Source organism: Thunnus albacares, chromosome 9 (genome assembly GCF_914725855.1).
Source record: "Thunnus albacares chromosome 9, fThuAlb1.1, whole genome shotgun sequence".
Lineage (NCBI taxonomy): Eukaryota > Metazoa > Chordata > Actinopteri > Scombriformes > Scombridae > Thunnus > Thunnus albacares.
The window spans coordinates 3,807,491-3,833,004 of record NC_058114.1 but is presented as its reverse complement, the minus strand read 5'-3'; the positions used below and the strand labels follow the sequence as shown (position 1 = coordinate 3,833,004).

General features: G+C 37.2%; 1 protein-coding gene and 1 pseudogene across 1 annotated transcript; both read right to left on the bottom strand.

Moving 5' to 3' along the window:
- Window positions 1-52: 52 nt before the first annotated feature.
- Window positions 53-3,752, bottom strand: LOC122988673 (interferon-induced protein with tetratricopeptide repeats 1B-like). Its single transcript, XM_044361173.1, has 2 exons — window positions 3,547-3,752; window positions 53-1,739 (listed from the first exon to the last, which is right to left on the bottom strand). The coding sequence occupies exons 1-2, from the start codon at window positions 3,549-3,551 to the stop codon at window positions 410-412; spliced, it is 1,335 nt and encodes a 444-aa protein (XP_044217108.1). The 5' UTR covers window positions 3,552-3,752; the 3' UTR covers window positions 53-409.
- Window positions 3,753-7,598: 3,846 nt separating this feature from the next.
- Window positions 7,599-8,923, bottom strand: LOC122989029 (annotated as a pseudogene).
- Between the last annotated feature and the right edge of the window lie 16,591 nt (window positions 8,924-25,514).

The window sequence follows — 25,514 nt, the reverse complement described above, 5'->3', positions numbered from 1 at the left end:
AAGAAAATAAAAGAAATAAAAAGTTTCAAATATACGTCTCTCAGTCATTCATAGAGAACATGAATATCTTGTAAATGAACCACCAAAACAAACATATTAGATTTTATATTGTTTATTTAATAGTATTAGTATAGTGTACAAGTGAGATACAAGTTTCTACCAACACAATCAGTTCCACTTTGTGATTATATTCAGGTTATACATCATATTAATTATTACATTTCTCATCAGACAGTTCTATTTTTCACTACTACAAAGCTTACAGCAAAGCATCTTTCACACAACAGTGAAGTTTCAACAGTGCTAAGAAAAAAACAAAATCAACACACCGGTTATATAGAAAACACCAAGGTTATATATGAATCCAAAAACATATTGTACCTTCACTTTCTTCTAGATTTAGGATTTTTTAGACTTCCAGTTTGGCCAGTAACTCCTCTATTTCTCCACACATTCGGCTCCTGTTTCTTTCTTTAATCTTCCTCAGAACTTTGATGCTGTACTCTCGATAGTAAGATTGGTGTGGTATCTCTGCTGCCTTCATGTGATATTCTATCGACCTGTTGTAATCTCGTCGATCAAAGTTTAAATGTTTTGCGTAGTAGTTGTAAATCATCTGTTTCTTTACAGGGCCCAGATCCATTTCTAGCAGTTCCTGGTAAATCTTCTCAGCTTCATACTGGCTGTGATTTGACTTTGCGTATATATTTGCGAGGGATATTTTCTTCAGAAGTGACGGATGATTGTAAAGAGAAATAATTTCTTTATGGAGACTGATTCCTCTGTCTATCATGCTTTGCTTTAGGTGACTGTCGTTGTGAAAAACGATCCTCCATCTGTAGCAGAGTGCAGCACACTTCTTCAGGTAACGTTCATCTGGATGTTTTTCCAGAGCCTCCTCTGCCAGAGCAACAGCTTCATCAACAGATACATGTTTTATGTAAACCCTTAATAATGCTTTCATACCACTGTAGCTGCTCACAGGATTTTTCAAAACCTTTCTGGCTAACTCACGTGCTTCATCTTCAATTTTTTCTCCTTTCCTACCACGCTGATCAAGGTCGTGAGCAGCAAGGTACAAGTTCTCTGGATCCTGTTCCTTGGCCATTCTCAATTTCTCCAGGACGTCGTCCTCCACTGGTGTGTCGTCGAACTTATAAGCCTTCACTAATGCTAAGACACAGCTGGTGTTCCACTCCACCATGTCTGGCTGCATCCTGATGGCTCTCTGGAAGTAATCTGCAGCCAGAAGGTATTGGTCTTTGTCAAACTTCATCAGGGTCCAGGCTTTTTCAGCGTAGATCTCTGGATGGAGCTCGTCCTGGGATGGAGATGGGTATTCTTTCAGCAGGGCGTCGACCTTTGACAGGTAAGTCTGACACTCTGCTTGTTCTCCCAGGTGGTGGTGCAGCCAAGCCAGGTTCCCGTAGTTCACCAACAACCAGGGACCTTCATCTGAGATGGTGTTTCTTGACCGGTGGAAGGCCTCTGTGGCCTTGCTGAAGAAACACCGGGCGTCTTCAGTGGAGCTCTGCTGGTACTGAATGCTCAGCTGGCAGTGAATGTACCCCTGCAGGTTGTAAATGTGACCCAGCCAGCTGTTTCCCTCCTCAGTGCTGATGTCCTCCAGCTTGCCTCTGAGATATAAAAGTCTGGACCTGCTGGAGTCGATGTCCCAGGTGAAGTGGCATTGCAGGGCCTTCAGTTTGGCCTCCAGTATTGACTGACTCTGAGCAGCACTGATGGAAAATAAAAACAACACACATTAAAATAGATGTAAATATAATATTCGTTAACCAGTGTTCATCTCATGTTATCAGAAAGGCTAAACAGTTCAGAATAGGTTGATTTATGGTCATTTGCATGAATGCACCACCTGCTGGCACACTGATTAATACCCCTCATTGGCAACAGAGAGGTATCAGGCTTGATGAGTGGAGTGTGGCTGCATTAGACCAAACAAATCCAGGTGGTGGTGTGCATTTTTGACATATTGCAAGTAGTTTTCTGTTTGTTATTCTTTTAAGTGTTTATCTGCCATGTATACAGAATATCATTGTACTAAATATGGCTCTATGTAAATACAGTAATTATCATGCCACATGGTAGATTCCTCTTTCCTTGTCTTTTCTCTTGTGCATTAACACTTACCTTTACATAGTAGATGTTTGATTTAAATTGCTATTCACTGTTCTTAGGATGACAGAAGGGTACAATTACTTTGTTTAGTAATGATAAGTATGGTATTTTAGTTAATTTAGCATTACTAATTAAGTGCCAATCATCAGTGATCAGCTGCCATCCCCAGCTAAAGGCCACCAGGTGTCACTGTTGGTTTCCTCAGTGAGATTACCCTGTTAAAAGTTAGTTTGGTGAGAGAAAGTAGTACTGAAACTGAGGTTTTTGGTCATTGTAGTCAGGTTTTGGTGGATAAAATTATTTGAATGTTTATTTGATACTTATTCTACTTTGGTGAAATTAATGTTATCTCCATAGCCAACTGTGGTATTTGTTAATATTTGAATGAGTTGCTAGTCATTACTAATCAGTAAGCTGATTTATTTGTTTGTGTTGAACCACACCCACATCAATACAGAAGATAAAAAAACTCATCAGAGTCTCCAGTCTGGTGTTCTGACTGACACTCAGTGGCGAGCATCAAACATCCATCAGTTTACAGCTGAACTTTGAGATCCCTCATCTACACATGTACAGGGAGGGAAGAAATGGAAAAAGGAGCATTGAGTGGACAGGAAGGTAATAAGGAAGGAGTGAATGAGGGAGGAATGGATGGCTAAATAAGTTTAAGAGGACAGGAAGGAAAATATATGAAGGAAACTACAGAGGGAAAGAAAATAAAGAAGGAGTAAAAGTAGGAAAGTAAGGTAGAAAAGGAAGAAAGAAAGAATTGAAGAGGGAGATAAAGGAGGACAACAGAGGGAAGCAACAAGCAAAGGAACAATTAATAAATTTGAATGATTGAAGCAAGTGATGAGGAAAGATGGATGAAAGCAGAGCTGAAGCTACTGAGGAAGATCTTGCTAAAACATTATACACTTAAAGGCACATGGAGGGTTTTAATGGCTGATTCTGATTTTTTAAAAACATTTTTAGGCAAAAAAGAGAAAAAAGCAGGATGAAATTGACAGAAAATAACAGATAAGTTGTAATAATAATAAGCAAAAGAATAATAATAATATCAAATAGACAGAAAAGAACATTCTACAGACTTGTTAAAACGTCTTTGGGTGTGGTGGACTTGCACCAAGTGACTCATGGCCTCAGTATTTTTTTTTTTTTTAAACCTTGACCATGATCCTTGTTGAATTTGGAAAAAGCAAGAAACAGAAAATATGATAAAAGGGAGCAAACTGAAGGCAAAAGAAGAAACAGTAGAAATGGAACAAGAAAAAGAAAGTAAGGGAGAGCTCAGCAGCACTGACTGATAATAAAAACGTCGTCATTAACTTGTAAGATCCATAATGTTAATATTATAGGCTGTAATGGCATTGTTTTACATTTTGAAGTGCAGAAGCAGCTACTCACCTCATTATTCTGCTGTTTCCTTCACTCAGTATTTCTCTTAATATTAGTCTGAAGCAGCTTTTGGGTCCGTTGGCATAAAGTCAGTAGCTGTTGTCCAACTTCTGCTTTGCTGTGAACGTTGTGATGTTGAGCATGATATTTATAATGATGCAGAAAGGACTTTGGATTGTTAGAGGTGGGACGAAGCGAACAGACGACAGTTCGCCGCAGCGAATCATGAACCTTCTCTCTCTACGCTTCATCAACGTAGAGAGAGAAGAGAGAAAACACGGAGACTTATGAAAGAAACTGTGAGAAAACAATAGGAAAAACTCGAGCCCTTAGTGAGTTTTAAGGTCAGCAAATTCGCTTCTCGTTCGAAGGCATCTTAACTTTCGTTTCCCAGCAATAGAAACTTACTGCCTGACTGCTCGACTAAAATAAAATCAAGACTCATCAGATTTCCTCTTAAAGGACGATTCACAATTGTCACGTGAGTCTTAAAACAACAGTTAGGAGCCCAAATGAACATGAAACCTGTTTTTCTTGCTGTAATCATTCCTCCTGTTCATACTGACCATTAGAAGATCCCTTCATAATGCACTTACAATGGAAGTGATGGGGGACAAAATCCACAGTCCTCCTTCTGTGCAAAAATGTATTTAAAAGTTTATCTGAAGCTAATATGAAGCTTCAGCGTCCAAATGAGTCAAATCAAGTAGATATCTTTCAGTCTTTTTAGTGCCAAAGTCCCTCTGTCACCGTCCGAGGAAACACAAAGAGGGAATTTGATGCTAAAAAGACTAAATGTGTCAGATATCCACTTGATATGACTAACTCAGACTGATGAAGCCTTATATAAGCTGTCAGAGGGACCAAACCAGTACTTTTACTTTAATATTATAAGTACATTTTGCTGCTAATACTTATGTTCTCTAACATAAGTAGGATTTTTCATGCAGGACTTTTATGTGTAATGGAGTATTTTTACATTGTTGTATTGGTGCTTTTAGTTAATTAAAGGATCTTCCATCACTGGTGCATTTACACACACAGCAGCATATCTTCATTCATTATCAGTAATAAAGTCGTCTGGCAGGATGAATCTTGAGCTCCATCACAGCTGTCGGGATATTTTTTTTATTTTTAAGTATCTAAAAGTCCAAACTCTGTTTCCTCTGCAGAGTTTCCTCTGACTTGTCAAGTTCATAATTTCAGTTTTCAGTTTTGCTGCTTAAAAGCAAAGTCTCACAATATTTCCTGTATTGACATTACCGTGTCCATGGAAGCGTTTACTGACCTAATCATTAAAGTAAATCATTAATCAAATATTATTTTATTGAATAATAATTAACAGTGGTGGTTGCCTCATTGGGCAGATGGGTGTATCATTACACACAGCCAGAAATGTCAGTGTTATTACCAACAAAGATGAAGCTCTGGATGACCTTGGCTTAACCTCAGATCTTTTCAAGTCCTAGAAACGATCCTGATCCAATATTTGTTTTTGTGGACTTTTTCCTTCGTATTACAGCTAGACTTCATACTGAGCTACAGTAACAGTTCAACCAATAGCAGCAGCAGAGAGTTCTGGTTCACCTGCAAAATGTCACAGAAAGAGAAACAGAAATATGTTGTTTGTTTTGTTGTCATCTTGCTCCTATTGTAGCTACACTGGTCCAATGCAATAATGGCCACGCATCATACAGATGTCTTTTGAAGATTTCTCTCTTTGATCAGTAGACACTATGAAAACTACAAGAAAATAAAAGACATAAAAAGTTTCAAATATACATCTCTCAGTCATTTTAAAGTTTTTCGGGCTAGTGTCCACTGATAAACAGGCCCAAACAGAACACTTAATGTTTTTAAACAAGCATTATTCTAAGGTGGTATATTTTAGACATATACACTTTCAAATAAGATGTTAAACATCCTTTTTATATCTTATTTATATCACATTTTTAATATTTTTTAATGACTGTATGAACTCAAATAAACATGAATTTATGACAGAAACATATGAAATAAACATCTCAAAGAAATATGTCTCTGAGACAGTTACACCTATGGAGAATATTTCATTATATCTTTACATACCAGGGGCCTATTGTCTCATAATGCATCCATGCAACCAGACGACACTGAAAATAGCACAACAAGAGAAATACAACAATTAAAAACATAAAATAACTTCAACACTCTGCAGACAGCTACAGACTGCAATGGCATGAGGTTCATTTACATGACAGATACGAAACTATCGGCTCTAAACTTCCCTCAAATATAAATACAGCAGTGAAGATCCCATTCTGTCACCTCTTATTAATCAATACAGATACATAAAGGTCAAACATCTGGACCACACAACTTGGACATTTCTGTAGCAGAACAGTTTTTTCTTCTATTGTATCCAATTAATCATCTCAAGAAATCTGAGATTTATCTAATGAAACTAGATCAAACTAGATCCACATCGAGCAGCGACAACAACTACATGCTGTTCATGCATCAACTCATCAGTATTAATAATGTACTTTGTTAAATTTATTTTATATATCAGTCACAGCCTGCAATGAAAACTTAATACTTTAAATAAATTTAAGTAGGATTTTAAATGCAGAACATTTACAGTAATGGATCATTTTTTACATTGTGGTATTAATACTTTTACTTAAGTAAAGGATCTGAGTACTTCTTCCACCACTGAATTTAAATGTGTATAAAATGATGCACAGCATTGTCAATAAAAAGGTGCAGCCACCCACACAATCAGTTCCACTTTGTGATTATATTCAGGTTATACATCATATTAATCATAACATTGCTTATCAGAGTTTTCTTTTTCACTACTACAAAACTTACAGCAAAGCACATCTCATATAAAGCGCATTATGATTTTTATATAAACTTCAAATACAGTGCTAAGAAAAAATATCAACACAACAGGAAAATAGTAAGCATCATGGTTATATATGAGTCCAGGTGTTAAAATACAACATCTGATCAAAATCTATCAGCATCAGTAATGTAAAAAAGATATATGTTATTATTGCACACCATTTTCCAGTGCAAATTTATAGTTTTTCACATATTTATTTATTTATATTTATATTTTTCTTCTTTCCAGCAGCCTTCGTCCTCCATTAGTTCTACTACAGTGTAAAAATAAAACCTGCTACAACTTTGAAACCAACAATGAATTAATCATACATGACATGTTTCTAAACTTTTTTAAAAAAAATTTCTCTGTACTCAGGTGTTTACTTACTGTGTTATTTTATTCTCATCATTTCATTCAGTAAAAAATATTATTGAAGATGGAAAGAAACTCTCCGAGCTAATGATCTAGCTTTGTCACTAACAGGACAATAAGTTCATACAGTTCATTCATAAGACGTACAGACAGGTGACAAATTAAGGGAAAAACCAATATAAAGTGTCTTAGTAAGGTGTTGGGCCACCACGTGTCACCAGAACAGCTTCAATGCACCTTGGCATTGATCCTACAGTCTCTGAACTCTTCTGGAGGGATGAACTGGACTATTCTTCCACAAGATATTCCCTCATTTGGTGTTTTGATAATGGTGGTGGAGAGCGCTGTCTAAGACGTCCAAAATCTGCCATAGGTGTTCAATTGGGTTGAGATCTGGTGACGGTGAAGGCCATGGCATATGATTCACATCATTTTCATACTCATCAAACCATTCAGTGACCCCTGATGTCCTGTGAATTGGGGCATTGTCATCTTGGAAGAGACCACTCCCATCAGGATAGAAATGTTTCATCCTAGGATAAAGGTGATCACTCAGAACAACTTTGTATTGATTTGCAGTGACCCTTCCCTCTAAGGGGACAAGTGTACCCAAACCATGCCAGCAAAATGCCCCCCACAGCATAACAGTGCCACCAGATCCCCTCACTGTAGGGGTCAAGCATTCAGATCTGGACCAGTTTTTCCTTTAATTTGTCACCCGTCTGTATTCTTTTCTGTAACTTTCACAAATCTTTTCCACAAGTTTTCCCAATGTGTATACAATCATAATGATGAATATGTACATATTTTACTGGATTTAGGATTTCTGGACTTTGAGTATGGCCAGGAACTTCTTTATTTCTCCACACATTTGGCTCTTGGTTCGTTCTTTAATCTTCTTCAGAATTCTGATGCTCTTTCCTTGAAAGTAGGATTCTTGTGATATTCTATCGACATCAAGCTCTTGTGTAAATAAATTGCGTAGTAGTAGTAAAGCATCTGTTTCTCCACAGGTTCCAGATCCATTTCTAGCAGTTCCTGGTAAATCTGCTCAGCTTCAACCTGGCTGTGATTTGACTTTGTGTATATATTTGCGAGGGATATTTTCTTCAGAAGTGATAATGATGGTTGAGGGTAAAGAGAAATCACTTCTCTATGGAGACTGATTCCTCTGTCTATCATGCTTTGCTTTACACCACTGTCCCTGTCAAGAAGGATCCTCCATTCATAGCAGAGTGCAGCACACCACTTCAGGAAACGTTCATCTGGATGTTTTTCCTGAGCCTCCTCTGCCAGAGCAACAGCTTCATCAACAGATACATATTTTCTGTAAACCCATAATAACTTTTTGATACCACTGTAGCTGCTGACAGGATTTCTCAAAATCTTTCTGGTTAACTTGTGTGCTTCATCTTCAATTCTTTCTCCTGTCTTAGCATGCTGCTCAAGGTCAAGAACAGCAAGGTACAAGCTCTCTGGATCCTGTTCCTTGGCCATTCTCAATTTCTCCAGGATGTCTTCCCCCACTGGTGTGTTGTCGAACTTATAAGCCTTCACTAATGCTAAGACACGGCTGGTGTTCCACTCCACCATGTCTGGCTGCATCCTGATGGCTCTCTGGAAGTAATCTGCAACCAGCAGCTTTTTATCTTTGCCGAACTTCATCAGGGTCCAGGCTTTTTCAGCGTAGATCTCTGGATGGAGCTCGTCCTGGGATGGAGATGGATATTCTTTCAGCAGGGTGTCGACCTTTGACAGGTAAGTCTGACTCTCTTCTTCCTCTCCCAGGTGGTGGTGCAGCCAAGCCAGGTTCCTGTAGTTCACCACCAACCAGGGACCTTCATCTGAGACGGTGTTTCTTGACCAGCGAAAGGCCTCTGTGGCCCTGCTGAAGAAACGTCGGGCGTCTTCAGTGAAGCCCAGCTGACAGTGAATGTACCCCTGCAGGTTGTAAATATGACCCAGCCAGCTGTTTCCCTCCTCGGTGCTGATGTCCTCCAGCTTGTCACTAAAACGGAAAAGTTTGGACCTGCTGGGGTCGATGTCCCAGGTGAAGTGACACTGCAGGGCCTCCAGTTTGGCCTCCAGTGTTGACTGACTCTGAGCAGCACTGATGGAGAATAAAAATAACATCAACAGCATGTCAATATAATATGCTCTGAAGCTTGATACGTTTGGGTAACCAGTGTTCATCTCATGGAAGGAGGGATGGAAGAAATGAATTGAGTGGACAGGCAGGAGCGAATGAAGGAAGAAGAAAAAAGCAAAAGGGAATGAGGTTTAGAAATGGAAAACTGAGCTGAAACAGGCAGGGAGGAAGGAAAGAAATTCATCAAGACATGGAAGTGAACAAGGAAGACAAGAAGGATGAACTAGAGGAAGAAAATGATTATATATAGAGAGAAAGATGAAGTAAATGGATGATTAAAGAAATATCAGAAGAGATAAAGGAGGGAGGAAAGAGTTGGGAATGAAGGAAGATCTGAAGAAAGCAGAGCTGGAGCAACAACTGAGGACAGTCTTATTAAAACCTTCACTTTTTACACACTGTTTACACTCATCTTTGATTGTTTTTAGGCAAAAAAGATTACAGATGGATTTGGCATCATATCCCTGGCTGTGTGGGATAAAATTTACAGAAAACAATTGGTTATACTGTAATAATAATAATAATAATAATAATAATAACAACAACAACAACAACAACAACAACAACAACAACAACAACAACAACAATAATAATAATAACAACAACAACAACAACAACAACAACAACAACAACAACAATAATAATAATAATAATAATAATGTTTGTTCATGCAGTTATACGAAATTCAGAGGCAGCTACTCACCTCATTATCCTGCAGTTTCCTCGACTCAGTATTTCTCTAAATATTAGTCTGAAGCAGCGTTTGGGTTCACTGACATAAAATCAGTAGCTGTTGTCCAACTTCTGCTTTGCTGTGAATAATTTGATGTTGAACTCAGGTTTTTACATGTTCATAGTGATGCAGAAAGGAATTATAGAGGTGGTACGCTACAGATCAAGTTCTACTGCACACCTTTAGCTTTGACGTAGAAACCTACTGACTGTAACTTTCTTTTTCCATAAGTTTCTACTGCGGTAAATTTCTTTTTCTGTAGGTTTCTAGTGAGTAGAGGCATGTTCTCCCTTTTTTTGAATTATTTCTTTTCAGATCATAACATGTTTTAATTTGATATTGTATCATGCTGCTGTTCAGTGCTCTAAGCATAGTCATGTGTTTTTAATGCAATTATTGAACAGATTTTGCTGCTTCATTCAGTGGATCAAGACATAAAAGAGAACAAGGAAGACAGGTTGAACTAGAGGAAGAAAATGAGGTATGGATGGATGGAAGATGAAGGAAATGGATGAGGAAAGAAATATTAGAAGACATAAAGGAGAGAAGAAAGAGTTGGGAATGAGGGAAGAACTGAAGAAAGCAGAGCTGTAGCAACAACTGAGGACGGTCTTACTAAAAGCCTCACTTCATTTTTTACACACTGTTTACACTCATCTTTGATTGTTTTCAGGCAAAAAAGATTAATTAACAAAATTTGTTCAATTAAAAGAAGATGGATGGATTTAACATTATATTCCTGGCTGTGTGAGATAAAGTTTACAGAAAACTATTGGTTTTAATACTACTACTAATAATGATGTTTGTTCATGCAATTATATGAAATTCAGAAGCAGCTCCTCACCTCATTATCCTGCGGTTTCTTTGACTCATTATTTCTCTAAATATTAGTCTGAAGCAGCATTTGGGTTCACTGACATAAAATCAGTAGCTATTGTCCAACTTCTGTTTTGCTGTTTGTTTTTATATATTCATATTGATGCTGAAGGGAATTAAAGAGGTGGGGTACAAATTTAAATGCTTTAGGAAAGCAACAGATCAAGTAACTGCATGCCTTTAGTTTTGTTGTAGGAACCCACTGACTCTAAGTTTCTATTTCTTTAAGTTACTGTAAGTTTCAATTGAGTAGAGGCATCTTTTTTTATATTAACTGCCACGTCGCTGTTCAATGCTCTAAGCACAGTCATGTGTTTTTAATAACAATGCTGCTGCAGATTTTGCTGCTTCATTCAGTGCTCGTGGTTGTATTACACAGTGTAATAATGTAAATGATATGGTTAATCAATTTAATGTGTTTGACAGCTCTTGACCAAATAGCCCCTGTGAGGGTTTGGTCCCAAGGTCCTGGATGAATAAAGATATTCAAAAACTGAAAAGAAAATGTAGAAGAGCTGAACATAAATGGAAAGAGTCTCAAGTTCATTGGCTCCACATGAGGAAGTTATTATCTTTATATAATTCACAGATAAAGAGTAAGAGACTGTCTTACTTTTCTAATCTAGCAAAACTCAAGATTTCTCTTTCATACCATCAACAGTCTAGTGAACCCTCCCCCCAGCCACTTGTGCCACCTCTGTAGAGAACTGAATCCAACAAGCCCCCAGCCCTCATTTATGCTACAACCCTGCAGGTGTCTAGGGATGAGGAAAGCAACATAATACTGATGTAGACAGGCAAGCACATCAGCATCTGTTGTTTGGTGTCGTGACAACAGAGTTTACAAGATTACAGCTCAAATATCAACATCAAATAATCAACAGTAATTGAGTGTGATTAAATAACTGAGGTGAGCAACAAAAGGAAAAGGACTGCAGGTGGAGCTAAATCAAAAAAAACAAATCAAACAAATTCTGCTTCTTAACTCCTCAGATCCCAACTGAAGCCTGCTGCTGAAACCAGATAAATGAAACAAAACAAAAACCTGGACAGAGGTTTTTGTCCCTGTAGAAAAACAAAAGTACACACAAACAACTAAACTTTAGGCCTACACTGTAAAAAAAAAGAAGTTATTTCACAGAAATTTACTGTATTATTTTACAGTTTTTAAAAAAAATCTAAATCTGTTGCCATTCTTTACAAAACAAGGGATCTGTTGAATAAGAAATGTTTGTATATATTGTATTGTTCACTTATAATGCCATATATGTCATATTGTGTTGAGGTCTAGTGTATATAAAACAAATATAGACCCTATAATTAAACTCCAGAAAAGAGCTATTAGAATAATAAATAAAGCTTGCTGTTGTGAATCCACTAATCCATTATTCATAGGGTCCTGCACATTAAAATTTTTGGATTTTGTGTATTTAAAAACATTGGAATTACTTTTTTCGAGTTAGGAATAAAAGTCTTCCTATTTGTATTCAACAATTTTTTAAGTTAAGAGAAGGAAATTATAATCTAAGAGGATTGTGTATCTTTGAAATATGTAAAGTGAGAACCAATGTAAAATACAGATATGTTTCAGTTTTGGGAGTCAAACTGTGGTTTGGTCTTAGTGATGACTTAAAATTGTGTATCTCTCTGTTGAGTTTCAAAAAAGCCTTAAAATGTAAAATAATCAAGGATTATGACATAAAATGATAAAGATGTAAAATAATAATTTTGAGTAAATTATTTCATACTGCTGATATTCTGGGTTATTTTATGGATTGTATAGGATAGGAAAAAAGCCTTGGACTTCAGCCTATTCCTTTTTCGGTCATTGATTGCGTGGTTTTTTTATTGTGTGAAATGGATCGGTATAAACATGTATGATGTTTTTGTCAGTTTCATACCCACACAATTTTTTGTTTTGTTCCTTATTATGTATGACTGAAATAAACTATTCATTCATTCATTCATTCACATGCATCATAGTCAGATGACCTGATTGATTCTTGCATCATAGCTGCATTTCCACTCTTTCTTTCATACTAGCTCATGATTAGTGAGCTAGTAGAACTATTGTGAGCACTCATGTGAAATCTGTATTCAGTGTCTGCAGTTGTGTTAAATGTTTTGCAAACCAGAATTCAGATGGCAGAAGTGCATCTGGACAATAGAGGGACATACACACACATACACATAATCTAGATAAATTTAAACTATAACCCACAACCGTACACAATGTGTCAATTAAACTTGTCACTTTAGTTCTAGTAACACATTTTGCAGACTGTTGTTATAATTGTACTGTCAGGATCTTGTAGAAAAGTGAAGCAATGCCTTTGGACTTTAAATAAAACAGTGAAGAGGTGGAGACATCATTGGTGGAGGTATAAGCGGAACAGTTTTAGAAGCGTAAGTGTCATTCTGACCAGAGAAGAAGAATAACAGTTATCTGGGAGACATTTTCCTTTTTCTGTTGACAAACTTGGTGTGTTGAATTTTGATTGGATAACATTCTTAAGTTACATATATTGAACCAACTGGCATGAAGCAAGGAGATTCCCATGGGGAAATCCTGCATTGTCCACACACTTCATACATACAGAGGAAAAGGGAATCTCCAAATCAACCTGTTAGCAGTCAAAGTAAACAAAGCCTCTCACAGTTGGAACTCAAATAAGGACAACATTGGGCATGGTTAAATAAATGATGAAACAATGTTTACTTTCACAAAAGCAAACTTTAATATCAACTTCACAAACAGGGAAAAAGTCTGAGGGCATCTGCTGGACTGGTGCAGGGACAGAGAGCCAGACTGGGACAGAACCATGACAGTCACTTCATACTGATAGGAGCAGTGTGTAAGATCACTCTGGTGTGTTAACATACATCAGCTTCTCTGGCAACACTGACAAGGTCAAAAGTGTAATATCCTCTTTTCAAAATCTCACTTTTATAGTTTTATTGTAACATCGTCGTCCCACAGTCTGGACCGCAAAATCCAGATGAAAGAAGATCTGAGCTGCTTAAAATGTTAATATGCTCATCTATATTAATTTGTTTCATTTATTACCATGCGTTCACAAGAAACAAAATTCCCAGCAGTGAGTGCTTTGCAGACTTCTTCCCTTATGACCTTACACCCTTGGATTGGTGTCATAATATCTCTCATACATGGAATTGAAGCGGGTTGATTTCACACGACTTCCTGCTGCCACTTCCCTGCTCATAAAATCAATATAACAATCGCTCATATAAACATCACTTATTAAACCACTTATTAAATAGCCTAGCTCTCTTTACCTTTCACGCAACTGTCACAGTATAACCACAGTTTCTATGCTTTTGTGTCAGCTCATTCATACTGTGAGAAAATGCAACTTTCCATAGCCATGCTGAAAAAACGTCTTACTTTCATTAAGCAATGGTTTGTATGTACCATAGTTGGATGTAAACTGATTAAGCCTTGCATCACAGCTGAATTTCCACTAGAAAAGTGAAGCAATGCCTTTTGGGCTTTGAAACAAACAGTGAAGAGGTTGAGCCATCATTGGTGGAGGTATAAGTGGAACAGTTTAAGAAGTGTTAGTGTCATTCTGACCAGAGAAGAAGAGTAACAGTTATCTGGGAGACATTTTCCTTTTTCTATTGACGAACTGGGTGTGTTGAATTTTGACTGGGTGAGTTTTATTGAAATAATTCTGAAAATCTATTGATAATGATGCTGAAGGCTGATGTTGAATCTGATGCCTTGAAGGCCTTGATGTTTTCATTATAATTTATGATAGTTATTTAATGATATTTTGGTTGCATTTGATTCTATTCAGGTTAACTTCTAATCTGTATCATGTCGTCTAATTTCTGAGGTGTAGGTGTTATCAGACTTTCACTTATGAATGTCCACCACATTTTATGATCCAATATTAAACTTTTTATGGAACTGGAATTTCTTCAAAGATTTTGTCATATTTTTTTCCAGCATTATACAACGTACTGTACAAACTTACAGTAGCCTGAAGTACGTCGGTCTATATTAAAATGAGTAAATTAATTTGGACATATTTTACTGTTGAATAGCTCTGAATACAAAATCTAACCTGTTTGTTTGTTTGTTTGTTTGTTTGTTTTTACAGTGTCATTTATTTAACCAATCCTGATTTTCCAATTTCTCAAAATATATTTTTTTACACAATGATAGTGATATAATTAACAATTATATTATAAATGATAATAATTTATATGTATATTCATCCTGACATTACTGCAGGTGAAAAAGATGAGGAGTTGATGGCTTGTTGAACTGTGTATTGCAGCTGTTTACAGCAAAACAGTTTTCATTTCCCATAACTTCCTCTTTTTAAATACAGGTTCACTATAATAATACTATAAAATATTTCCTGTAATCTGCAGATTTACTCATCATGATGAAGCTCATCTGGACACTCTCCAGCACAGGTAACCTCACTCACTCTTAAAACAGCATTTCTGCAGGTACCTGTCATGTCAGGTAGTTCATAACTCTACTAATTTTTTTTTTATCTCTGCTGTTTGTCTGCCAGGTACTGACTTATGTTCATGTTTATCATCATCATCGTCATCATCATCATTTATGTTTTATTTATTTTATCATCTGTATAGCAAGTTCAGGTTCATCATCATCATCGTCATCATTTATGTTTTGTTTTATACCATCTAGTAACCACAGAAATATACAAAATAATATAAAAACACTAAAAAGACTAATTTGCAACAGCAAATATGTTTATAAAGAAACTTCATGCTGTACAGATTTCATTTTTCATCAACATAATGAAGAAACATCTTTAAAGGAGCTATCAAGTTACAAAAAGTTCACTGTCAACATATTAATGTGTTTTTCACTCATGTCAACTAAGTTTTTCTTTATTGGCCACAGAAATGTCCCATGTAACATCATTTTACATAGTGCCGTTCTGTTCTGAAAGAGAGATAATGCAGGCGTCACCATGACAGAAAACTGTACACCTAAAGGCTGGCATAAATATCATTCTGTCATTGTGTGTTGTAATTTGGGGTTGTCTCTCATCAGATTAACTTTGCATACTGTATCTGTGTTTATATGACAAACAGGATTCATGCTGATTGTTCAACTCACCCTGATTTATTTCATAAATTGCAGCTGAAGCTCTTGAGTGTTGGGTTGGTCATGGGACTGACATAAAGCAACAGACCTTAACTCCATGTAACTCTACTGACCTGTGTGCAACTGTTGCCTATCAAGGTATCTGTACAAAGTACAAAAAGAAATCAGATTTTCCTTAATGTCATTCACTTTTTCAGTTTTAAATGGGATTTCTGCGTTACAGTGTTTGGTGTGTGTTTCACTTTACAGAAAATGAGATTAGGAACGTCACTAAGGACACCATCAGGTTGTGTGTGCCATCCTCCCTTTTCAGTGAAGGAAAGCACACATATTCATTCAATGTTGGTTTTGATGCTATATCTGCAACTGTTCATGTGTGCAACACAGATGGCTGCAACAATCAAAACATTTCTTGTAAGTAAAGTCTAATGTTGGTCACAGTGAAGAACAATAAGTCACTTTGTGTCTTGTACAGTGTCTACCATGTCTCCTGTTCTGTTTCAGACCCTGGTGTTCAGAAGGAAAACAACCTGCAGTGTTTCACCTGTGATGATCAATCTTTTTCTGTGTGTAACAAGACATCACAGTGTGTGGGAGCGCAGGACCGCTGCATGAATGGGACTGGTGAGCCCTCATAATTATTTTTTGTCTCAAAACATATTATTGCTGCCTTCAAAGTGGCCATTTCCTGCTGATTAAATTTGAGAAACTTTTAAAAACTGTTGTCTAACAATGATTTTCTCATCCACAGTGGTAGATAGTGAAGACAGGGGCGCAGTATTTCGTTCCTTTGGATGTGTCTCTGCAAACCTCTGTAAAGTTGCTTCTCACTTGGAACTCCTGCCTGTTCCTATTCATGTTAAATTCAGTGTTGCACCAAAATGCTGTGAAAGCAGCTTCTGTAACTCAGGCTAGTCTGTCAAACTGAATGTGATCCCTTTGCTGTTTGGACTCATTACTCTTATTATCTATTAGAACAAAGAGTAACTAACAAAGTAGATGTAGTTGGCTTATTCAGACATTACACAGCTACTTTTGCTATCATCCTCTCATTCATTTACACAGTGAGATTTCTTTAACGTTTTGAATGTTTCAGCTCGCTAAATAATTATTTTAATCATAACAGCAGCATCCCATCCCACAAAATGACAGGGCAACCAACAAATTTTGAACTTTAAAGTATTTTGACTGGAATTTTTTTCTGTATTTGGATTCATATGGACTATATTTTTGCACAAATGACCTCAAACACAATCTCTGTTGTACATTTTTATTTCATTTTTACTTTTCTTGAAACAAGGCACAAATATTTGTGAAAACTAAAGATTCAATACCTGGAAAAGAAAAATAAAGAACTGTGGATGAAATTGTGATTTTAAACAACAAGTGATCTTCTGCTTAGCTTGTGCCTTTATGCAACAATAGGTGTGTGTGTGTTAATTTCCTAGTAAGTAAGTTGTTATGTTGTGTAACTTGTTTTTTTAAGAGGAGAGGTGGAAATGAACTTATCTATACTGTGGATGTGGGAAACCAAATAAAGAGTTACTTTGCACTGTCTTGTGTGTGTGTCTATAGCCACTGTAAGAGTATAAAGGGAGAGCACTCCTTGACTTTGGGGGTTCTCATCATGTTGTGATGAGTCCATTATTGCAAGCATTAAAGATATTTCCTTGACAAACTGCAACCTTTCAATGATCTTCATCATATATTGATGGAAACCCTTCTCAATCATTTTTTAAACTGTGCAAAAAGGTGATGACACACAATATTTGGCTTGTTTGCAGATTAGATTGTTGGTGTGCTTACATTGCCAGAGTAGTTTTTAGAAGTTTCTGACTGTAAACTCTTAATAAATAGCATCTTTTTGTATGTCTTCATCTTCATGGTTTATTGTTAAGTGATAATGATTTATTGTTATAGAGAGGTACTTAAAGAGTAGCTTGATACCAGGCTGGAAAACAGTGTTTCTGCCTGTCTAGATAAAAGTTTCCAGTCTGCAGTGGTGGAGGAAACAAAGTTTTCTGAAGCACCGAATCAATGTGAAGCAATTGTGTTGAAAATGATTCACTGTTCATAAGCATTGATACAGTCAAAATAGTGACATCTGCTGGACAATTGTTGGCATTTCATTTGTATGGATGGATTAAATCTGAGACCGTGATGAAACAGTTTGTCCAACTTCAAGTGGTCCAACTTTATAATTGTTAGTTTGTTCAATAAAGTCAATATTATAAAAAAACCCTTTTAAACAGAGTCTGTGGCTCTGCTTTTAAATATTATGGCAGACTGAGAAGCACATCCCACATTTAAAACCAGTTCGACATGCACCTCTGAGGAGTTTCTGGTTAACCTGCAATACTAAGAGCCTGTATTAAAGAGGATAATTTTTACAGAACAAAACTTTCTGTGTTTGTGAAGACTGGAGAAAAATTGTGTGGAGCAAGCTGCTGAATATTTAACAGTTCTTCCTTCGTAAAAGTTATCTTTTTAGATTGGCAAAAGGCAGAACAAATATAACAAAAACAGTGAAAACACAAGAGAGAGAACAACAGAGGCAGCCATCTGTGCTTGAAACACAACAAATAATGCCCTGAAAAAATCTGTACATTCTCATTAATCTGCATACATACAAATATGGAAAATTTGGGACTGACTAATTTTTTAAGTACATTGATGTTTTAGTCAAAAATTTGAATTAAAATAACATTTTATTGCAGGCAGAGAAACTATCTAATAATGAAAATATTCGGATCTCTTGTTCATCAGCTTCAACCCAAATCTTCAAGGACTTCAAACAGCCAATTTATATTTTTTTAAAGGAGTCCTACAAACTGGAATTCTTTCCAAATTTTATTTATATATTTTGCTCCTGATGAGATTTGATTGTCTTCTAAGGGAGCTTTATTGGCTCTGCCGACACATCTCTTGTGATTCTATGAATGAACAAAGAAACAAACAGTGTGTATGTCAACATTTTGAATAATGAAGTGAAAACGAACCTCACATTTCAGTCTGATGATCGGGTTATTCATACATCTTAAATCACTGGGAATCTTCAGGCTAACACACACAAACAAAGCACATCTTGTTGCCTTTGTTACCAGTGTTCTCAGCAGTTGGCAGCCCGTAAATCTTGACCCAAAGCAATGACAACATTTTACTGTTGATAAGCTGTAGTCAAGTGAGTTGCAGTTCCATTTCATAGACATTCGCTAAATTTGTTAGATTAAATAAGAGACATAGGCTACCAAACAGGTGATCTTTTATTGGTGTGTTAATTCATCAATTTCACAGGTTCATTTTTATTTCAATTAAACTATAGCAGATAACAAAATATTATATATATTGTGATATATGGCGGTTGATACCATCTCTAATGCTCATATAACTTGAACCCAGGCATAAAATTCACACAAGGTGTCGTTAAGCATGACCGCAGAGTAGCTATGTATCTAAATCAGTGTTCTTTTGTTTTTGGTATAAAAAGTCTCTCAGTATATTAACTGCCCATTTTGTTGCCTTTTTTGTATTAATCTCATCCTTCTCTTCCTCTATCATTTTAAGCTCTTCAGGTGTTGGTTCCTTTTTCGCTTGGTTTCTTTCTTTTCTTCTCCATCTCTTTTTCCTCTGCTGCGTCCCATTCTACAAAACTTCATAACAAATAAACTTTGACAGCTGTGCTCTTAAATGTTATTATGGTTACAGGTTGGGTAGCGGATGAATTCAGGACAGTGATTAAATTTGAGCCAAACCACGGCTAGTAGAGAGCTGGTAGAGAGCTTCAAATAACTCGGACTCACTCTGGACAATAAACTGAGCTTTGAACAAGACATCACTGACATCCACAAAAGCTACCAACAAAGATTCTCTGCCTTCCACAAACTCAATACCAGCATTTTCTGTTGCCCCACACCTCCTCCTGCTGCTGCCCTATCAAAGTATAATTCAACCCCTCCTCTATTATTCCCCCTGTTTCTTCACCATGTTAACTGCCTCCAATAGGAAGAAATTCATGTACATCACACAAAAACCCTCCAAAATTATTGGCCTCCCCAACCCCAGCCTCTCAGACCTTCCCATTGATTATTTCATTAATTTCAGATATTACTTTTTTTTCTAAAATTGAGTATTACCATAAAAGAAAGTAATAAAATAATAATACATTCAATCCACTTACAATACACAGAGGTTTGAGAGAAAATTCCCAGGGAATAGTTAATTAAGTTAAAGCTGTGAAAAGGTAGTTTTCCCTCTGTTGTATGTACATGTATGTGTGTCTGTTGCATTACTGCTTACTTCTCCCAGACCCTGTCTCCTAAATTTCTGCCAACTAAAGATAAGCAGTAAACACAAGTCAACACTTCAAAAGATCCTGTCAGAGTCCTTTGGGTGGCTTCATAGAGGCTCTGTCCATATTTGTGTTTATGTTCTGTGTTCTAATAGAAGGTATAAATTAGAAGTCCCAGCAGCAGATGGATCATACCCAGTCTGATACAGCAGGCATCATTTGCAGCATTTGTAGTGTTGGCTGGCTGTGTTGCTGCAGCGGAGGTGTTTGTTGATGGGCTGGTGGCAATTGTCATTGGGATGGTGGACACTGTTGATGGGCTGGTGGAGATTGTCATTGGGGTGGTGGACACTGTTGATGGGCTGGTGGAGATTGTCATTGGGGTGGTGGTCACTGTTGATGGGCCGGTGGTGATTGTCATTGGGGTGGTGGTCACTGTTGACGGGCTGGTGGTGATTGTCATTGGGGTGGTGGACACTGTTGATGGGCTGGTGGTGATTGTCATTGGGGTGGTGGACACTGTTGATGGGCTGGTGGAGATTGTCATTGGGGTGGTGGTCATTGTTGATGGGCTGGTGGAGATTGTCATTAGGGTGGTGGACACTGTTGATGGGCCGGTGGTGATTGTCATTGGGGTGGTGGACACTGTTGATGGGCTGGTGGTGATTGTCATTGGGGTGGTGGTCACTGTTGATGGGCCAGCGGTGATTGTCATTGGGGTGGTGGTCACTGTTGATGGGCCGGCGGTGATTGTCATTGGGGTGGTGGTCACTGTTGACGGGCTGGTGGTGATTGTCATTGGGGTGGTGGTCACTGTTGACGGGCCGGTGGTGATTGTCATTGGGGTGGTGGTCACTGTTGAAGGGCCGGTGGTCATTGTCATTGGGGTGGTGGTCACTGTTGATGGGCCGGTGGCGATTGTCATTGGGGTGCTGGTCACTGTTGATGGGCCGGTGGTCATTGTCATTGGGGTGGTGGTCACTGTTGATGGGCTGGTGGTCATTGTCATTGGGGTGGTGGTCATTGTTGGGGGAGCAGGTGGTGGGACAGTATTACATAAACTGGTCCCACAACAGGTTGGTCCACTGCTGATGTAACCAACACTTCGCAGGAAAGGTAGATTACCCAGGCGGGCAGCAGCTGCACACAGGTTTGTCGATGCACAGCCAAAGGCTGAGAAAGTGCCTTTTCTACTTGTCACTGCAGATGAAATATCACAGTTTTACTATTCAAATTATATTGTCGTTAGTGAGCTAATTTCAGGAAGAATAACAATAATAACGTTTATTTGTATAGCACAGGTCAACGAGTGCAAATCAAAGTGCTTTACTGTACATCAATAAAAATCCAAAGGATAAAACACAAGAGACAAAAATAAAATTTAGTAAAAACAGGAAACACCCTAAATCATAGTAAAACACAAAAAGCCTATAAATAGTTATGAGGCCACTAAAACTACATAAAAGCATGCCTAAAAATATGTTTTAAGGTTCTGTTTGAATATCCACCCTGACCTCTGGGATGCTAATCCATAGGTGAGATCTTAGTTCTGGTATGGGGAACGCCCATAAGATCACTCCCACGTAGGAATGTGTGGAATACTTTGAGGTAGTGAAACACATTTGGAGACAGTTTTCATTCATTTTGTACAAAAAAGACTCACAACTGGCTTGAAAGCAGCGTTCCTCTTCTCCTCTGCATTGTAATGGAGAGTTGCATTGACCGGTGATGGGGTTGCAAGAGAAACACTGTAGGCTGTTACTCGCCTGAACATTTGGGACTGAAACAGAAAAGAATTATATAATTTATTTTAAAGACATATATTGTATATTGACATGCTATATGTATACATAATGACAAACATTACAACATATTTTTATAATATGATTATAATAATTATAATCATAATATTCCAGTGTCACACAATTAAAATCAAACATGTAAGAAATTAGTGGGATGGTGATTTTCTTGCCTACCCTATCTTTTCCTATATTAAATAAAATCCTTCTGTACTCACAAGGTAGAGTTCGTAAGTTGCAGTTATCTGTGTTGCAGCACTGGACAGATGCAACTGCACTCAAACCACCCAGGTTGGCTGAATATGTCTGAGAGCCTGTGGTTGGACACAGGGAGGATGATGCACACGCTTTTAAGACTTGCTGTGTCTGAGTTCCAGATGAACTGACTACAAAATCAAAGCACAGTTTGTTAATGTTGACTGAGGCAAACATAACTCTACAGTACATGTATTTCACGAAAAAAGTACTATAAAACATGAAGAAATGACTACCTCGAAAGGAAGCTGTTATACACATTGTCTGTGAGGAGAAACATGCTTGTTGCCATGGCAAACAATACCCATTTATGCAGCTGGCACATCGAAGAGCTCCAGCTGCAATAGAGGAGAAAAAAATAGTCAATGAAATGATGATCACGTCACATGATTCAAGGTTACAAAGTTTTGACGGTCTACATAGGCTGAAAATTCTTCTTTTTATTGTTGCTTTGTCTAATATACACTAATAGACTGTTTACTTGTGCACATATACAATACACACACACACACGCACACACACACACACATATATATATATATATATATATATATATATATATATATATATATATATATATATATATATATATATATATATATATATATATATATATATAGTTAAGTTCTGAAAGGTTTTAAATTTGTCTTTCTAGAACCTGCAGAAACTCCAATGTAAGAATAAGTAGAGTTACCTGTGCTGAAGAGCGCCCAGATTACAGTTAGTGAGAGGATCAGCTTCATCATGATGAACATATAAGTACTGTAGATTAGTTTTCCTGGACAGTGATACTACACCTTATCAACCCTGCTGCACCTTTTTATATTGTACAGGTGTTGAATAAATTTATGACATATGCATTCTTAAAAAACAGAGGAACTAGATTCTCACAGTATGACCTTTCAGACACTTCCTCTTTTGCTACTTGGGGAATCAGCACATCATTGTGTCACACCCACTTCAGTTGTTATGACTTGATTGAACAGGTGTTATCAGTGGTTATCAGCTTCATAGATATGGGTTAGAAGTAGCCTGCTACACCCGCTAGTTGGTTCAGAAGGCTGTTATCACTTATTTATATGGTTGATCACTGATCATCTCTTGGTAAGCTGGATCACTGCAGGTACACCCCCTATTTTGGTCTGCGTCCACATCAAATGACTGTCATGTTTCCTTCAGCTCTTGACCTCAGCTATCATGTGAGCATAGTCAATAACTGGGAGCACTGTCAAATATGGGTAAAATATGGTTAAAATTAATTTTCACCCATTTAACAATTAGATATAGGTTTACCATCCCATTAAACACCTAAATGTACTCTCAATGTCAACATACCTTCCCACATCCTTTTAAAATTTCATCCATATTGTTGTTGTCATTGTGCACAAAAAATGCAATGTAATAAAAATGTATTTTTAATATTTAAATGAGAATGTATTTAAATTAACTGACTGGCGACCTGTCCAGGGTGGACCCCGCCTCTTACCCAATGTCAGCTGAGACTGGCTCCAGCTCCCACAAGACCCTCTAGAGGATAAGTGGTAAAGAAAATGGATGGATGGATGTATTTAAATCAACAGTGTTTGAAGATGTTATTTTATACTGAACCATACACCAATCAGCCAGAACATTAAAACCACATGCCTAATGTTATATAGGTCCCCCTTGAGAGTAAACAGTCTTACATACTGTAAACTAATTTCCTTACTCATACGTGTTTCATTGTTTGGAATGTTGTGAAACTCACAACCTGTCCGTACATGCTGTTCAATGACGGTGTTCATTACGTAGAATATATTACAGGTATACAGCTGTCTCACCTCACTTTAAGTGTCAGGTCAGTACTCAAATCTACTGCAGTACAATTTGAGATACTTGTACTTTACATGAGCTTGTCTATTTAATGTTTTATCCCTCTTTCTCCATACTTTACATGTTTACTCCACTACATTTCAGATGGTACATTTTACTTTGCTGGGATGAAGTAGTATGAGATTACTAAAGATGTCAGGACATTTGAGATGGCCAGAAAGATGTGTCAGTATTGATTAATTGTCTCAGGTCCCTTACCTGTGTGGGGTAATTGATGAGATGTACAGTAGGCTCATCTCAATGAACCACTAGCTGGCTTGTTACTGTGAGGAGCAGGGATTTGGATTTGTTAAATGGCCTTGTTTTGTTGTGTCAAATTGTTGCAGAAAAATGTACCAGAGCAAAAAACCCTCTTTTGAAAATAAAAAGGGAGTCAGCAAAGTGTTCTTTAATGCCGGCAAAAAAGGGGAGCAATCAGCACTTTTACAACGAACCAAATCGCTCTGAAGGTTTTTTCTTTGGAGCATTGTTTTTATTCCCTTGGGTCGGCATAGGTCACACCTTATCATCCACCCTCCCTAATTTTTGACCAATTATTATGTTACTTTTATCTCCGTCACTTGTTGTTGGTCAAAACTCTTCAAAACAGGTTTTGAGCTGTTTGAGGATATGTACTGACATATTCAATTCTACTTGATTATATCCAATTTCCAAGTATTGGGAATCATTTTACACCATTATTGCCAAGTTGTCTTCTGGCCTTTTATTTTTTTATAAGTTATTCTAGTCATTTTACACCCTTATTTCTTGATCTCCTCCAGAGAGTATTTTTTTAAAAGGTGAAGACTTTAATGCAGAACCAAGCAAAGTGACATGTAATACAAACACACTCAAATTTCTCCAGTGTATGATTATGATTCTTCTACCGTGCCTCTATACGTACATTGTGATTAACTATGGTTCATGAGATTATAACTACACCAATACAAATTGTATCACACTAGCCCTTATTGCTTATAAACTTATAAAATCAATCTGCATAGCTTAATATTGTCTTTAAGCACACCAATGACATTTAATGAAAATACACCACAGTTTCCTTACCTACTGAAAGTGGACGGCCTTCACCTTACTGGGAATAGTGCTGCTCTTTTATCTAGAAATATAGACAGGTGTCTACATTAAGTTTGACACATAGAACAGTCTAGACCTGCTCTATGTGAAAAGTGCCCTGAGATGACTTTTGTTGTGGTTTGGTGCTGTATAAATAAAATTGAATTGAATTGAATTGAACTGTCTAACTCCCCCATTATATTGCTCACAAACTCTTTTTCCCTAAATATGTTAATCTAATAATTATCCCTGCAACCAGCGTTGGTGAAGTGTGCAGCAAAGCACCTAAAAATGTACAGAACCAAACATCTTATGTAATTAAAAGTGTGACCTCATACCATCCCAACCGCAGGCCTTCAAAACTGTCAACTAATAATACAAAGTGTCTAATTCCAATTGATATTTCATCTAGTGGTAGCTCTATAGTTCTGTCTACTACTGATCACTGCAACACAATGCTTAAATTTGGTTTTCTAAATATCAGATCATTGTCTACCAAAGCTTTACCAAAGCTGATAAACTGACTTTTTAAAAGGGATTTAGTCACTAAGATTTAACTCCTAAAGTTGACACTGTTAAAGACTTTTTTACT